The sequence below is a fragment of the Thunnus albacares genome, chromosome 3 (assembly GCF_914725855.1).
Source record: "Thunnus albacares chromosome 3, fThuAlb1.1, whole genome shotgun sequence".
NCBI lineage: Eukaryota > Metazoa > Chordata > Actinopteri > Scombriformes > Scombridae > Thunnus > Thunnus albacares.
The window spans coordinates 18,830,305-18,847,636 of NC_058108.1; the positions used below are offsets into that span (position 1 = coordinate 18,830,305).

At 37.6% G+C, this 17,332-nt stretch overlaps 1 protein-coding gene across 10 annotated transcripts in view; it reads right to left on the minus strand.

The window, feature by feature from the left end:
• camk2d2 (calcium/calmodulin-dependent protein kinase (CaM kinase) II delta 2) overlaps positions 1-17,332 on the minus strand; it is a 43,513-nt gene that overhangs the window by 17,485 nt on the left and 8,696 nt on the right. For all 10 annotated transcript variants that reach the window (XM_044346800.1, XM_044346798.1, XM_044346796.1 and 7 more), the window contains exons 3-5: positions 3,320-3,379; positions 1,234-1,288; positions 226-291 (exon numbers count right to left, since the gene is read on the minus strand). In XM_044346800.1, coding sequence (XP_044202735.1) covers positions 226-291; positions 1,234-1,288; positions 3,320-3,379 — 181 coding nt within the window. The remainder of the gene's footprint in view (positions 1-225; positions 292-1,233; positions 1,289-3,319; positions 3,380-17,332) is intronic.

The following is a 17,332-nucleotide window of genomic DNA, read 5'->3' on the forward strand; positions in this document are numbered from 1 at the left end:
GATTAATACTGCAGGCTATATGTCGTTAATCACCTTTATAAATAACTCTTTGAGATGCCTCAGAGACAAGGCAGCTGTATCACACCTCTGAGACGACCATATGTGAAACACACAAATATACAAAAACATGCGCACACAGTTGTTCTCTCCAGTAACAGACAGAGATGCATAATGGCTGCTGTGCTCAGCAGTGTATCTGTGTGTGTGGGTGGGTGTGTGCGCTACCTGGCATCAGCCTCGCTATAGTACTCCCTGGCCACAATGTCCTCGAACAGCTCTCCTCCTGTCACCCTGTGAAGAGACAACATTACAGTGAACATGTTTCTGTTGCTCTGTATTGAAAACTAAAACAAGCAATGTTTTTGCATATATATATTTATATATATATTTATGTATTAATTTTTCATGTGTATGTTTGTGGGAATGTATTTTTGTGCAGGAATGTGCAAGAGGGTGTGAGTCAGACCTGCCAACACTCCCATTTTTCCTGGGTTTCTTCTGTATTTCACCCATATTTCTCACAAATTTCTCACGTATTTCAAGGCCATATCACCACACCCTCTTGTTTTATTGTTTCTCCAATGAAACTCTAGTAATTTGCCCTAAAACTTTGGCCCTCAAACTTTGTTACGAATAAGTTTCATAGTTGCCAGATTGTCTTTGAAACACAATCAACACACATAATCCACACACTACATAAAATTTTAACCCATTGGTCACCGCAACCTGGCAACCCACAACCCAATTCAGGGGGCATGTGTGCAGCTGCTCTCTGCGCAGGCAGTCTTTCATCCTGTCCTCTGTCCCCCTCCCTCTGGTACCAATGTGATTTTCTGCCTGCAGATACCGCTGGCAGAGAGAGGAGGGACTGGTTTGTCTCAGCCAGCAGATAAGTTTAGAAGAATTTGGCAAATATTAAGATGCATGACAAACTCAGATAAACGGTTAGGCTACATACAGACAGCTTTCATGTTATTTGCTTAATCAGCACGCTGTGGTTGTGTAAAACATGCCGGCCGTGGATGGGACACTGCAGGCAAAGCAGATGAAAATATCCCTTTTCTACATGTTTTTCTGCATGTTGTATGTTTCTTTTCTCGGATTTTGGGGGTGTGTGTGTGATTGTGTGTGTGACTTTCCTCATAAGGTTTGTATGGGCACAGATCTACCCAAGGACTTTCTACAAACACACCCTTGTGTGTGGGCACGTGTGTGGGTGAGTCTGTTACTCACAGATCAAACACCAAATAGTGGAAACCCTCTTCTGATATGCTGTCATGGAGCCGTACTGTAGAGGAGATTTAACAAACACGCCAAACACAAACACAGGACAGAAAAGGAAAAGAGAAAGCAGTCAATACTCCAATACCAAAGTCAATACTTGTTATTTGCATCCTTCTTTCTGTTGCTGAGCCTCAGAGTTTGGTTTTCGGTAATCAGATGTGTCAGAGATACAGTGGTAATATGCAACGTATACAGGAGTGTGAAGAACAATCAAGTAGTAAAATGGGTTTTCAATGCATAATATATTCTACTTCCACTTAATGTGATGATTCACGCTGTTATTAAGTGTGCTTGCATTCTGAAAAGTTTCTTAGCACAGTTGCCGTGCCCACAATCACTGTGATTAGAGAAAACCTGTGAGAACAACTATGACTCAAATGAGCCCTATAATCAAATTCAAATTATAGAGTATAGCTCACTATACAAAAGCCACAATTATGAGCTATGCATGTTTTCTTTCTGGAATGCGCTTGATGCCTCAAGTTATTTAAACAAGCAAAACGTGTTGATAACCTGAGTAACAAATCTGCATTCACACACTGTTGCATTGAGGTCAGGGAAATAGTAAATGATTTGTACATGTTAATGCTGATTGTTAATCTCTGACCTTGTTTTGGATTTAAAGATAGTGAGCTGACATTTTTTTTAAACCCGCATGAACTGATTTTTTGGCCACTTGGGAGCATCATGTAAGTCTTTAGCTCTGCTTTTGGTCATTAATAAACTTCTGAGGGAAATATCTGGCTCTTTAGCCGTTAACCAGCTAGTCTCCAACTGTGTCTGTTAGCTGTTTGGTGGTGAGCAGGAGGTGTACAGTAGGTTTTAAGAGCTTTTTCTCTGAAAACAGCTGCCTGCTGCGGACAAAAACAACATTATAAGAGTGGTGAGAGTGAACCAAAACAGTAAAGTTGCGAGCCGGACGGCTAAAGGTTATAAAGTTATAATTCTCTGTAGGTTCATCAATACGAGTGACGCCTCTCACATCACACATTGTCGTTTGATACATTGTTTATTATATAATTATAGAGAGATTTATAGATTATAGGCATTTCCATCCAAAAGTTTAAATATGTCATATCAGGCAACACAGTTTCTATATTGCTTCCATTCTGATCTTTGGTGTTTAAAGGAATAGTTAAAAATGCAAGTATATATGCTGTTTGCACTTGCTTGCGGAGAGTTAGAGGAGAAGATTGATACTACTCTCCTGTATATACACTAAATATGAAGCTAGGGGGAAACAGCTGTCCAAAGGTAAACCTCTAAAGGTCACTGATCAACACATTGTATCTTGTTTGTTTAATTATCACAAACACCAGTGTTTAAAAGTGTAAAAAATTAAATATGTGGTTTTACACAGAGTTATGTCACTGCCAGTTGTAGATTGTAGATAAAAATAATTTGTAGCTTCTGTGCTTAAAAGTTTTGATATAATTAATTAAAGAATACATTGTGGCCTATATCATTCCATTGTAGTACCTCCAAAATCACAAAATCAGTCCTTTTTTCTACTAAGCATGGTCTTGAAAGTTCCCAAGACTGGCAGGCGAAATGTCGAAAGACATAGTTGTTGCCAAACTTCATGAGAGCAGAGTTATCAGGGAAACTGACTGGAACAGCAGCAGTGGTGCAGAACTGGTTTGAGAAAGGTGAAATAATGACAGCGAAGAAAAGAAAGGGCATGTGTGGATGAGTGTGAAAAGAACAAAAGAGGAGAGACAGGTTCTATCAGAGGTATAATGAGGAGGAAAGAGTGTAAAGGGTCAGTGGTTTAGAAAGCGGGTGTAGGGCTTCTCGTCTTTTTGATGACTCAGCTGGGAGAGCAAACAGATACATCATCATTAGATACCTGTGTACACACACATACACACACTTGATTTTTCTCTCTCTCTCTATCTTTCTCTCATAACTGTGTCTAGAAGATGAATAGCCATAGCTCGAATCACCAGAGACCTGAACAAAATCTGTGTGTTTTCATTTTGTATGCGTGTGTGCTTGTGTGTGAATGTTTTGAGATTGAGGACTCGCAGCTCACCGATGTTGGGGTGCTTCAGTAAACGGCAAATCCTCGCCTCTCTCTCCAGCTTTTGATGATCTGAAAGAAAAACAGAGGAGGCACAAACACAGAGAGGTATTTTATTTTTAATGCTCTTCATTATTCCCTGCTATGATTGGCTTTCTGAATCATCTAACATGAAGTTGGCTGCAAGTTAGTTTTTCAACTCAGTGGAGGAAACAGGGCAGTGTTTGCTGTTGGCGTTAGTGTGTGTTTCTGCATGTGTGAGTTTGTGCATGTATCGTGTGTGTGTTGGCTTTGTGTGAGCCCAGTTCTTTTCCTTATCAGAACTGAAATGCTTGACAACAATAATGTGACCTGATATGCTTTTGCTTATGTGCCACAAACAGACAGGCAACAGTGAACAACAAATACAGTGAGCTGTCAATTTAGATTCATATTAACCTCCTGTGTCAAGGCTCAATATGAGTTCCTGCTATGTGCTTAGAGGTTTCTTTTGCTGCCCTGAAGGCAAAATAAATTCACAAGGAAACAAATCAAATTTCACTTATTCGAAAGCTTAACCCATGTTAAATGTAAAGATCATGAGGCTTTTTTACATTTAATATTTATTTATTACAAAAGTCTGGGATTGGGGGACATGATAATATATGGTACACCGTGAGAGTCGGGCAGGATGATACAGTTGAAATCATTATCACAATCTTAACAATATTTTTCCACTACAACTGATATATAATTATGATATTTCAAATGTACGCAAAATCATGTATCATCTTAAAACATAATTTCACATTTAGTATAATGAACTGCATTACACTGTTACATTAAGCTAATCTCTTCACACGGGAAAATAAAACTTTCAGTAACTTTTTTTTAGTTTGATTACAATATAATACAATTATATCATCACTATATGACACCACTGAAAGTCAGTAAACCATAATATTAAATAGTTACCCAGCACTTAATGAGAAGATGGACATTTTTAATAGTCGGGTTTTTATATATCTTATATATATATATTATAAGTAGCTATGTCAGGTCGCAATAGGCTAGAGCTGCTTTTTCTCAATTTAATCATTAGGTGAAACATTTTACTGAAAAATATAAAAAAAAATTTCTGGCTAACACCACAAAACCTGAAAATATTCATTATTATTATCGAGAAAGACAAAAAAGCAGCAAACCAGAAGCTGGACATAGAGAAAATTAGGTACTTCTGTTTAAAAAATTACTTAAACCATTAATCAATTATCAAAATAAAATTATTTGTCTGTCAGTCAATTAATCCATTTTCAATTAATTGACTAAATCATTTCTGCTTTATGTTAATGTGATGCTTAGTTTTGGAGCCTGGAGGATTTCTGCATCAATGTGATAAAGTTACTTCTGTTAATATTTAATTCACAGAATCAGCCAAAACCAGACTTTCACATCTGGTTATTTATAAACTGTTTGTGTGAATAGAATTTATATTACAAGAAACTATACCGCTCTTTCAATATATGATTATATACATCATGCTGGAGTGGCCGTGAGCATTAGGTACTCACTTTAAATGTGGGAAGTTTACTTAGATACTGAAAATGATAAATATCAGAGATGACTCTAAAGAGGCAGTTGTTAATCATGTTACATATCGTGCATGATGACCAATAGTCTTCTTCTTCTTTTAACTGTTCCCGCTAGGGTGCGCCACCTCCTCCAAACCATACAACACAGCTGGTCTAACGATCCTCCTGTGAACCTTCTCTTTCACCCTTCTGTCACAGATCACTCCTGGAATTCTTCTCTACCCACTCCGTCCTGCCATACTCTCTTCTTCACCTCTCTTCCACACTCAGACTACTTTGAACAGTTGACCCCTAGTATTTAAACTCATCCATCTTCACCACCTCCTCATCGTTCTGCTGTCCTCCCTTGCATTCATGCACATGTATTCTGTCTTGCTCCTACTGACTTTCATTCCTCTTCTCTCCAGTACATATCTCCACCTCTTCAGGCTCTCCTCAACCTGCTCCCTACTCTCCTGCTGGCTTATGGTAAATCACCAAATTTCACAAACTGAACACAACATAGTCTCCACAGACAAACAGTAAGGACAGCTGGCATTTGCGGTTACTGTACTTCTGCCATGTGACCACAGAGAGGCTTAGATGACATGTGATCCAAGAGGCCTCTGAGGGCATCTTGTGAGACCAGAATCATTTTATCTGCCTTAGTGAAATAAGTTACTTTAAAATCTTTCTGTCAGAAGAGACCAAAGTCCAGTGACTCTGATTCAGAACAAATGAGTCAAAGAAGCAGTCGTTAGAATGAGTAATGCAGTACAGTGTTGAGGCGACCCATTTCAGCTTTGCCTGGGGACACAAAGAGGAAGAGAAAGAGAGAAAGAGAGGGAGAGGAAGAAGAGCAATGGGTTCTACTTTTTTTCCAAATAAAATAGGACGCCTACTTTTCACTCTCAACCTTGTCTCCTTCCTCTGGTCTTCTGGATGCTATGGAAACTGTGGACTCAGTTCAGCTCAGAAGCAAGACCAACAGAGAACACCAGGCAGCTTGTTCCCATTATAGGCACAGGTATCTGTTTATGCTTGTGTAGTGCATCTATAGGAAGCGACAGGCAGACACACAGACAAACTTGGGGATCCAGTTTAAATTAAGTAGAACTCAAAGGTGTTCTCAAAGGCTGGGTAAAAATGCCAGTACACTCACTGTAACTGACAGACTGAAGAGAAAGAAATGAAGCCAGAAAAAACAGTGAAACAGTGAAATAAGAAACAAATATAACACAAGCTGTGGCTGCAGTACAGTTAAAACTAGAAATATAGAAGAAGAAAAAGTTGATTTAAAGCCTGCCCTGGTACAGTAAGTTATACCAAGGTATGTTCACTCCCTAAACCACCGAAGAGGAGGTGAATGTGTGCCAACCAGTTTGATGATCTTCCAAAGCAAGTGTTCACATTCATTAAAATTATTCTCTCATGCTTCCATCCAAGTATAAATCCATCAAATTAAAAGAGCAAACAGCCACAACCTGTTCAGGTGATGCCTTGATTTAGACCCTGACATATAATTACAGGTTTGTATAAATGCTGAACTTGAAACGTCTACCTGAGATGGAAAGAAAACTGTCAAGAAACTGAACACGTTTCCCAGGGCCACATGTAATGAGCACAACTAATCACATGATACTATTAACCAACTGAAGGGTTGGTGAAGAGGACTGTGTGAAATTTTTGAAAAATATCTGACAGGGGGATGCTTTTGTGTGGTAGCAAGATTGCCATATTGCCTGTGAGAACATGCCAGTTTCGATTTTGTTTGAGGTGTTCTGCCAGCTTTGGAGACAAGCACAACAGCAGAAAGGCAGACAGGCATCCTGACAGGCAGAACCAGAAACAAGCGCAGCTCAGCCATTATTTCATGATGAGCAGGACCCTCTGAGAAAGGTCACTAATTTTTCCATCTGCCATGTACAGTAACTGCATGATACATAATACTTTTGCATGTCTCTCAGACCAACTCACAAACTCTGTCTTTCCTTCAATATGTTAAAAAATGCATTTTATTTACTCTGTGTGATAGTTTTCATAATCTAGCACTTTCATTTTATGGCACTTTCAGGTTTTTGGTTTTGGTATCTTTATTTTAGTCTAACATCATCATGTTGTGTGCTCCATCGGTCCTACAGTGGTTTTGTTATGTGTCCATTTTCTTTGGCTCACCAAACAAAAGGTGAAAAACTGATTTTTACATACATTTTATATACAAAATAGTTCATTTTAACAGAAATACCAGAAAGTAGGAATGTTTTGCTATCTCATTTATATAATCAGTAACCCTGTATTCATTTAAAACTCAACTTTGTAATTCATCATCATTTTACAGCAGACAAATAACTAGAAAGCATATAGTACTCTGCTGAAATTAGACTGTTCCACATTTTGATATTTAAGCCTCAGCCTATTTGAATTTTTAGATTGTGCTTCTTTTAATAGTCCATTTATAAATGTAATTGAAAGTGTGGTATGATTAGGATGAATGGTGTATATACTATAGCAGTCTGGAAAAAACATGTTTTGCAGCTGACTCTAAATATTTGGATGTCACAAATTCTCTACACAGACGCTGATCACAATAAAAAAGAAATAAAACAAACCTGTAGAAAACACTGAGCCCCAGTTTTTAATTGGTTTGGCCCACTTGTCCACTTGGTTACATTTCAGCTGTGGCCTGTGTAGTTGACATGTTCATTATTAAATGTCATCATTTGGTACTGTGCACCAATCATAGATTGGGGCTTTAATGCTAAAGGAACGTTAGATTGTTAGCTACAGTACCAACTGAAAAAACTCAAGACAGTACATCATAGGCAGAATTTAAAAGCATGCAATTTAGACTGAAAGTAGTAGCTTTATAATATATACTGTAACATATTATAATTAACATCATCATCAACCATTTTCTGTTCTTTCTACTTTTAGAACACCTATCTGTCACATATTTGAAAACCTTCAATTGTGTCAAATTGCAGTAAAAAAAAAACGTGGATAATGAGGCAAACAGTACTGTATGTACTGATAACACATACAACATAGATGCTGTTTAGTAAATACTGAAGCAGAAAAAATATTTGAATACAATGTTATTACAATGAAATTATTTTTGCTGTTTTAGACCTCAGGACCTCAGGCATAATGTAATATAATCAAATAGTATAAATCACCACGGATTTAAAGGTACGTGTTGGTTTGTCACTGTACTATCTCTGCACATTATAAATGTCGTTCATAACACTCCCGCACTCCCTTCCCATCATTTTCCACCCCCACTTTTCTTCTCTCTCTCTCTCCCTCTCTCTCTCTCCCTCCTCCACAGGTACTCCACCTCCAAGCCGGCTGGACATCTGTTGTCTAGCAACTCCTGCACCAATCAGAGCGTCAGGCCTCTCCTCTCCTCTGCAGTGGAACCAGCCTTGCATGCAAATGGCCAACAGAGTTCACACACAACTATCAAACTCTACAGAACTACGATCCTGTACTGCAACAGTTACTGTGTGAGATGTGTATGCACTGTACAAGCCTAAAATAAAAGCAGAGTGTTTAAACAGTTTTTTATGCATGCCCTAGTAACTTTTTATCATCGCCTTCTGCAGTCGCAAGATGTATTTGACATGACGTTTGAACTTCAGCAAAGATGCTACAGTAGTTATGGAAGACAGGAAAATGGAACTTGTGGTAAACTTGGAAAATGTGATACTACAGGATCTATGCCGTTGATTTTTGCAGGAGAAAATATAACCGAGCTGTGAAACTTAACACTTCCAGGGGGCTGGCTTTTTGTGAATAAACTTAAGTTGCACTATATTAAACCAGACAGCGTCCGACAGTCCTATGGATACAAGCTTTAACGAGAGAGCGATGCAGTCCACAAGATGTCATAGCTTTATGAATGTTTTAAATGCAGTTTGCTTGAGATTAGCTCAGGTTTTAGCTTTATTGCTTCATAGCAAAAAGGAAAAACTTCAAAGACATACAAGTCAATAATGTGTCGCTAGGCATGAGCGGAGGTTTAATTGTCTGAATGTTAGCCTGAGAGAGCTTTTTTAATGGAGGAGAAAATCACATTTACACCTTTCTACTGGACAAACTTCTGCTGCAGTCAACTATGAAATCTGCCTGACTCTCAAAAAGTCTCAGACTGACCACAATGAGTTATGACTGGCTGACAAAAATGCTTTACAATACTTTATCTGTGTGTGTGGGTGTGCAAGCTTGAGCCTTACTACCACAGACACTAGTGAGAGACTTTTTGCTTGTGTGGTTAAAAGTGACAGCAGCATTTCTACATAATGTGAAGCCAATGTAATTGTGCAGACAATTTTGAAGCTCCCCCAGTCAGCTGTTATTATTCAGAATGGTCTGAAGCTTTCAAGCTTGATCTAAGCTGCCTGTCTGAGTGTCTGTCTGTATGTATGTTACTCTGTCTAGCAGTGAATGAATTTATATTCATATATTCAGTAAGACCATGACAGTTTGTGATTAAGACCACATTTCCAATATAACCAGTTGCCTTATGCTGCAAATATAAACTTTATTTCTTTCACTCAAGGGTTTTCTTGAGTTAAACATGTTGGTTGTTAAATTGTTAATCTGCTACTGTGAAAAAACTGAAAAAAAGAAAAAAAACTCTCCCTTTTTCTTGCCAAAAATATTATAACACTATATTTCTTTGTGTCGTAAAAAAATCAAACAGATCTTGATGAAATACAGTGCAAGATGCAGTGCAGCAACCACAAGAGGCTTCTAGTCTTTTAGTGATGGTTTAGTTTGTTTATGTGTCAGAAGTTTCTGTGTTTGTGAGTTATTGTGATATACTAGATGCAGCACATTCAAAAGGGCAACTTTTTAATATTTTAAAAGATGAACACACATTGCTCATATGAATGTACTTAAATGTGGAATGAACAGACTCGTGCAGGGATAGCACTGTCAGCTGCTTTGCTGTCTGCTGGGCACTGACCTCTTGCATTTGTCAAGTCATAAACCATCTTGTCTAAAACTATCTTTTTCTTGGGCATCAGCATTCCAAGTATGTAGCCTCTGTGCCACCCAGAGTAGGATTTAACACACAACTGGACACAGTCCAGTTGTCACTTACGTCTATGTTAGTTAGTAGACAGCAAGCCTGACGTAAGCAGAGCGTCCTATGTCCTTATTGTCTTTATCTCTTGGAGATAAGATCTACATTTTTGCAATAACTGAATAAAACAACTCAGATGCTTTTATTCATATTGCATTGCTTAAGAAATACCTAATATTCCACAAAAATTGGCCTTCCACAAGAATTACTCAAACTCTTGAGTCACCTCTTTTTGTTTACTTTTCATGATTCATGGAAGTGCATGGAAGTGATTTTTCAAAGTAACCAAGGTCCATGGTTCATGGAGCAGACACTGAATCAGAGTCCCAAAAGCACTTGCTTATATACATAATTCAACTTCTCCTTCTGTGGAGCTAATTTTTATCTTATCTTTGGAGACGATTCCTTGTTTTCACAATTCTTGGTATTTTCCACCATTAATTACAAGTCTTTTGTAAACTGAGCTATTTTATACACCATTAATTATGGTTGTGATACAGTTATTCCTCCCAAAATGACATCATACGATGACCTTCAATATGTTGCAATTTGTTGGCAATGATTCAATATAGTCCTTCCTGGATAAAAATAAATGGGTCAGTGACTATCAGTCATATCAGTTGGTCATTATTGATTCATTGTTGACCTTTACTGATTCATTGTCATAATTATTGACTCACTAAAAAATTTCCCACACCAGCAATCTTTATTTATGCACCTTGCAGATAGGAAGGCAGCTATCCTTAATTCTGCAAAGAAAAATATTGGAGACCCAGGGAGACCTGTTTGCTTACAGAGTTTTCTTGCAGTTCAATGGGTGATTCTGAAAAGTTGCTTTCAAAAAGCTGACCCCATATAACCCCTACCTCTATTTCCCTCTCTGTCTCTCTCCGCCACTGCTTGTTTCTCTTTCAGTCAGTTTCTGATGTGTCACGTCTGCAACCGCACTGCAGCATAGTGTAGTGCTCTATGTGTGTGTTTGTGTGTTTTCTTTGCCTTTAAAAAGCTGTAGTTTGACTTCCTGTAAGTCTAATACAACCAGATTTAGAGACAGAGAAGACACAGGCAGACATGGAACAAGCAAGAGACAGAGACGCAAATAGAGACAGAACAAACACCTGAAGGGGAAAGTATAGTCAAATACTGAACAGAGTACATTTTAACATCCTGTCCTTGCTTGATTGACCAAATAATGTATGTCATCTGATTTCTGGCCTCTTTCCACAATCAGACCCACATTATACAGTATTTCATTGTGCCAAGCACTCATTTCCCTGGAAGATAAAACACACTCTAGAAATAAAGCAATATGGGTTTTTTGCATCAGATAATGGTATCAAATGTTTATGGAATTTCATTTTTTTCTATTTATTTGGTGTGATTTTAAAAACACACTACTCTCTGGAGAAACAGCCTACATGGTTATGTGCCTTGGCTTGCTATTACCTTTTCAAGCCAAGACATGTACACCTGCAGTAAATGTCTTTACCATCGACTTTGTTGTTAAATGGTAGGTTAATTTACTGGCTAGTAATGTCATTGTGACCTGTAATCTACAGAGCGACTTTACACAGACTGGAACACTTAACTACATACATACATGTGAAGAGGGTGACATTTGTTATTGCATTAATACCAAAGGAAAGGTTACAAATGTTTAATTTTGCTGTATTAATGTAGCAAGGTATTGTACTAATGATGTGAAGTGATATTACTTAGCAGTTAAAAACATTGTGTCTGTATCAGATGAAAAGTGTGAATAAAAACTTTAAGAGGAATTCTGCATTAAATTATTTGTAAAATAATTACACAGATTGTTGTTGGTGTATGATGTTAATGCAGGTGATTCTTCCAACAATGCACATACTGTGTGCAAAAACCAGACTTGAGGTATATGTTGTTTCAAAGCGACAACCTCCGGGGCTGAAAAATGAAGCCAATGTGGAAGTGCCAAAAACTGCAGTTCCACGAATGGCCACTTGAAGCTGGCTCCAAAAGCCAGTGAATCCCTATAGACCATACACTGTAAAAAAAATATGGATGTAGTCACCGTGATGTCACCCATTGGTTTGTGGACTGCCGTTTTGAAGCCTCGAGTTTAGCGATTTGACCGTCGCCATCTTTGATTTTTGGAGCCAGAAGTGAGCATATTTGGACAAGAGGGTGGAGCTGACCCTAGTTCTAGCTGCTAGCTTGGTTAGCACAGTGCATTTACAATCTGTGGTTAACTGTGATCGTGATAATAATAATAAAATATATATATAATAATAATAACGCTAATGCTAATTTTAGCCAGCGAAAACAGGCCTAAAACCATTAAAACAAAATGTACTTAAAGGAACAACCGAACAACTGACTCCTTAGGGGGTCTTTTTTAGGTGACTAAAATGTTACAATTAACTTCCATGAACTGAAAACACACTTTGAAGTAGTGGTAGCTACAACTGTACTCTGTGAATCTGGGGTTGTGCCATGGTTACGTTATGTAATCAATGTTGTCGCCATGGTAGCGACTTGTCAATCACAATGTAGCCACGACCTGAAGCATAAGCTGCTTCATCGTCTATTTTACTCTAAATTGGACCATAATTTACAAAATGAACATCATGTTATATTGAAGAAGATTTGAAACTAGTGTTTGAGACCATAAACTCATTAGGAAAGTGTTTACTGGGATAATAAATCAAGTGAGAAGTACGGTCATTTTCTCATAGACTTCTATACAATTGGACTTCTTTTTGCAACCAGTGGAGTCACCCCCTGCTAGCCATTAGAAAGAACGCAGGTTTCAGGTACTTCCGCATTGGCTTCACTTTTCAGACTGGGGGCTAACCTTTTGCCACAGATCCCCATGTTAAAATGCCCAACTTTACAGCAGAAATAAACATGTTGACAGCCTGGTTTTGGTCTCTACAGCTAATTTCACTGTTCATGACAACTGTACTGGGGGTGAATTTTTATATAACTCACCTTTTTTTAATTTCATTAAGGCTTAAAGTTATACATAATTAAGGGCATGGCCGCTTTGAGTTACAGGTGGGTGCTGTCACAGACAAGTCGCTACCACGGTGACAACACTGATTAGGTAACGTAACCATGGCGTAACCCCAGATTCACAGTATAGGCGTAGGCGTAGCCGTAGCCTTCACTATTTCAGTGTTTTCAGTTCATGAAAGTTAATTGTACCATTTTGGTCGTCTAAAAAAATCTTGCTCAGCATTTGGTTATACTCTAAGGTGTCAGATGTTCAGTTTATGTTAATAGTTTTAAGCCTGTTTTTTGCTATGGAAAATTAGCATTAGCACTAGCATTATCACAGTTAACCACAGACTGTAAATGCACTGTGCTAACCAAGATTGCAGCTAGTGTTAAGGTCAGCTTCACCCTCTTGTCCAAATATGGTCACTTCTGGCTCCAAAAATCAAAAAAATGGGTGACGTCACAGTGGCTATTTTTTACAGTCTATGTTCGTTTCTTGACAGGGGTAGCAGTTGCCGCAGCAGGCATAAAAAGCTGAACACTGGCTGACCTGCTCTTTTCCACCAGGAATATAATACAAGACAATACAGTCATCGGGGTAGCCAATACCAAAACATTTTTGAAGTGAGTTGAATTGAAAATGACCATACGTGACAAATTACTCTATCATGTCCTGAGCAAAGGAGAACCAACACTAGCTAAGGTTAGCTTTGTACCATTCTCTGGCTACAGTGCCCTGTGAGTCAGCTAAGTGTCTGATGCAATAGTGGTCATGTGTCAATCTGTCTCTCCTAAATTGATAATTTAAATTGTGATGGGCATTATTCGATTAATCCATTTAAACAATCAATAAACTAATCGATAATAAACATAAACCTTAGCTGAAGTCCTAACCCTAATGCACACACAAATCCACTCACCACACACACCACAACAGGGCCCTGAAATTGCTCTGCTCCAATTTAATTAAGAGTTTTAATTAAAAAGATGTAGTGGGGTGAATATAAAATCCTCTGCGGCCAGCAGCTAAGTAGTCCTCCTCTGTATTGTTCCATGCTACCCCCCACAGAACCCGTAGGTCTAATGAAACCGTCCAGGACGATGAGACACCATCACCCTCCGCTGGTTCCCAATAGAGGAAGAAATATGAGACTGATAACTCCCTTGCTTTCACTTCAGGGTTGAAACAAAAGGTGGCTGGTGTCAGAGATAAAACTGCCCCCAGGGCATTGCTGGGAGTCTTATAACGTACGGTAATGTCTACCTTATCTTACCCAGCGTAATGCAGGCACGCACACATTAGACTAATATGTTAAAGTGGTTTAATCTGAGAGTAGTGGTGTCCAGACATCCTGGCAAGGAGACACTCACCAATAATAAGAAACAGACACAAATTAAAATTCACTTTTATACTCACAAATACAGACTTAAAAGCAGCAATAAAGCCCTAATGTACATTCTTTATGATGATTATGATGATGATTACATCAATGATGTAAGAGCTGTGTGGTGCAGCTGAAGAGCATCGGTAGCACCAAGGTACTGAAATACTGTACCCATATTCAAAAGTCTTTTTGCACAACATTTCTACTGTTTAAACAGGCAACAGCAGAAATAAAAGCATGGGTATTGTCTAAAAATGTCCTTTACTTAATGAATAAGAAAAAAATCATAGATCACTAACCATGTATGTCCGTGGTTACCAGAAGAGCTGGCACTAGCAACCAGCCTTACCAATAAGGACAGCAAATACACAGCTTAAGAAGACTACCTGTTTGAGAGCACTGTATGCACATTAAAGTGTGCAAACTTTGAACATATATGATATGAACAGATATGAGCCAGCCATTAAAAAATATACCATTGTTGCGCTTGATATTTAAAGGAAAATTTCACATTTTCTACATCTACTTGAGCTAAATTCTTCCTGCATCCACCCACAATGCCGTCCAGTAAAAGTTCCTAACTTTTCATCTAGTTTTTTTGCTCTGTGGAAAGAAAAAGCATTGAAGTAATAAGAGCAAAATGTTACAGCTGCACTGCATTCTTGGTCTGCTGAGACTATATATTATATTATATTATATTTATTATATTATATTATATTATATTATATCATATTATATTATATTATATTATATTATATTATATTATATTATATTATATTATATTATATTATATTATATTATATTATATTATATTATATTATATTATCATTTCACAATGGATGGATAATAACTGTTTATCTATCTAACTACTCTCATTTTATTATATACTATATATATAATTACTGCACAATGTATAATAACAACCTTTTCTATTTTACTATTTAAGTATTTATTTTATTTTATTCGATTGTTGTGTGTGATGTGTGCTGGACAGTGCTGTTGTGACACTTAAATTTCCCTTGGGATTAATAAAGTATTTCTTATTCTTTTTCTTATTTACTGCTGTCAGAGAAATTTGTGTCTTTTACCTCCTTCGGCTTCAGGTGTTTAGAAGTGCCAAAGTGGGAAGTCTGTAAAGAAGCTCTTTCATTCTGAGGTTCTGACCACCAAATCTGACTTTCACCTCACCGTTTCTGTTGTAATTTTTTTAACATTTTTCTAAAATTGAGCTTTGTTGCTTCAGTGCTGGAAATATATCTATTTCCATCCATCCATCGACAAAACAGAAATGCATTGGTGTTTTGCCACTTATTTCACTTTAATGCCTCTTTCAGTGTTCATACACAACATCCAAGCTTTATGTAGTGCTGCTGGAAAAACAATACAACACACATACATAGACAATTGAACAATTAACTATATAACACACAGGCTAGAGTGATGACATACTGCCAGGGAGCCAGAGAAGGGGTGAGGAAGGAGGAGGTGGACGAGGGAGGACAGCGTAGGAGAGGATTGTTAGGGGGAAAGACTAAATTAAACAGATCGAAAAAAACAGAGGTTGAAAAGGACATACAATAGGCGGAGATAAAAGAGAGAGAAAGGGGGGAGGTAAAGATAGAAGGAGATGCACTACTCTGTAATTAAGAATGCCCTTGCTTTCTGCAGAGTCCATTACCCTTGTTAGTCATACTGTAGGTTATTTCCGGGCTGAACAATCAATCGTTTTTATATCGAAATCCTGACATTTTCGAAATGCAAAGGCTGCAATTTTGATTATAGCTTACATTATTAACAAAGATTTAAGATGTGAAAGTTTTATTCAGATTTTGCCAGCTGAAACTGTCACTGAAAATTTGAACAGCTAATGAATTACAAATGTCTGGTTAGTGTGCTGTCTCTCTATTTATCAAAAAAACAATGTTGGTTTTGTTGACAACAAAACACCAATCTATATCATTTTAATGTTTGAAAATGTAGAATGAACTGTGTCTTCGTGATTTTTGAACAGACCAACAGAGTAGTGAGTCTACCTCTCTGGGAACAATACAGCATCATTTTCAGACAGGTACTGCAGTTAGCTAATTGTCAAGCATAAATTACTGGCAGGTTATGTATTAGAGCTGTGATGATTAGTCAATTAATCGGTTAGTTGATGACCAGAGAATGACCTATTGGGCAGATAGGCAACTATGTTGATTGAATAATCATTTTCCAAGTTCCTTTTCCAATTTTTCAAGCAAAAATGCCAAACATTCGCTGGTTCAAGGCTCTCAAATGTGAAAATATGTTGCTTTTCTTGGTCATAAATTAATGTAAATTTAATATTTGGGGGTTTTGGAATGGTGGTTGGACAAAATAAGACATTTGATGATGTCATCTTGTGCTCTGTGATAATTTGATTAGCTTTTTTCACATTTTTTGACGATTTATTGATCAAATGATTAATCAAGAAAATAATTGTTAGTTGCACCCCTATTATGAATCTCGGTAAACTCATCATATCATTGATTAAATGCTGTTATGTAGATTGTCCTGTCAGTCTGTGAGGCAATAACATTAGTTTAAGCAGCTACAGTAGTGCTGTTAGTTTCAGTTGTCATTAATCCAGCTTTAACATTGTTTTTCAAGATTTTACCCTTGGAAATAGCAGTTTCACAAAAACAGGATTTCTTTCTTTCTTCGAGATTCAGCCACATCTTGTGGCCTTCATCAGCTATTTTCATGGAGACAGTTAACTTGTCACGGAGATAGTTTAGCTCAGTCATCACGTGACCCTAGAAGTGAAGTACCTGGTAACTAAAGTTCTTGACAATGTGTAAACTCCATCCACTGATGAAAGCCACAAGATGAGGCTGAAAGCTCTGGAAGAAATATTGTAAGTGGACCTTAAGTAAATATTTTTTTGTTAAGCTCTAACATTGTAATATATTGCTGAATGGAAGCTAAATACCTAAAATCTGTCTTTGGAGAAACTTAGAAGTTTGCTTTTGTCTGGCTAATTGGTTTGAAAAGGAAA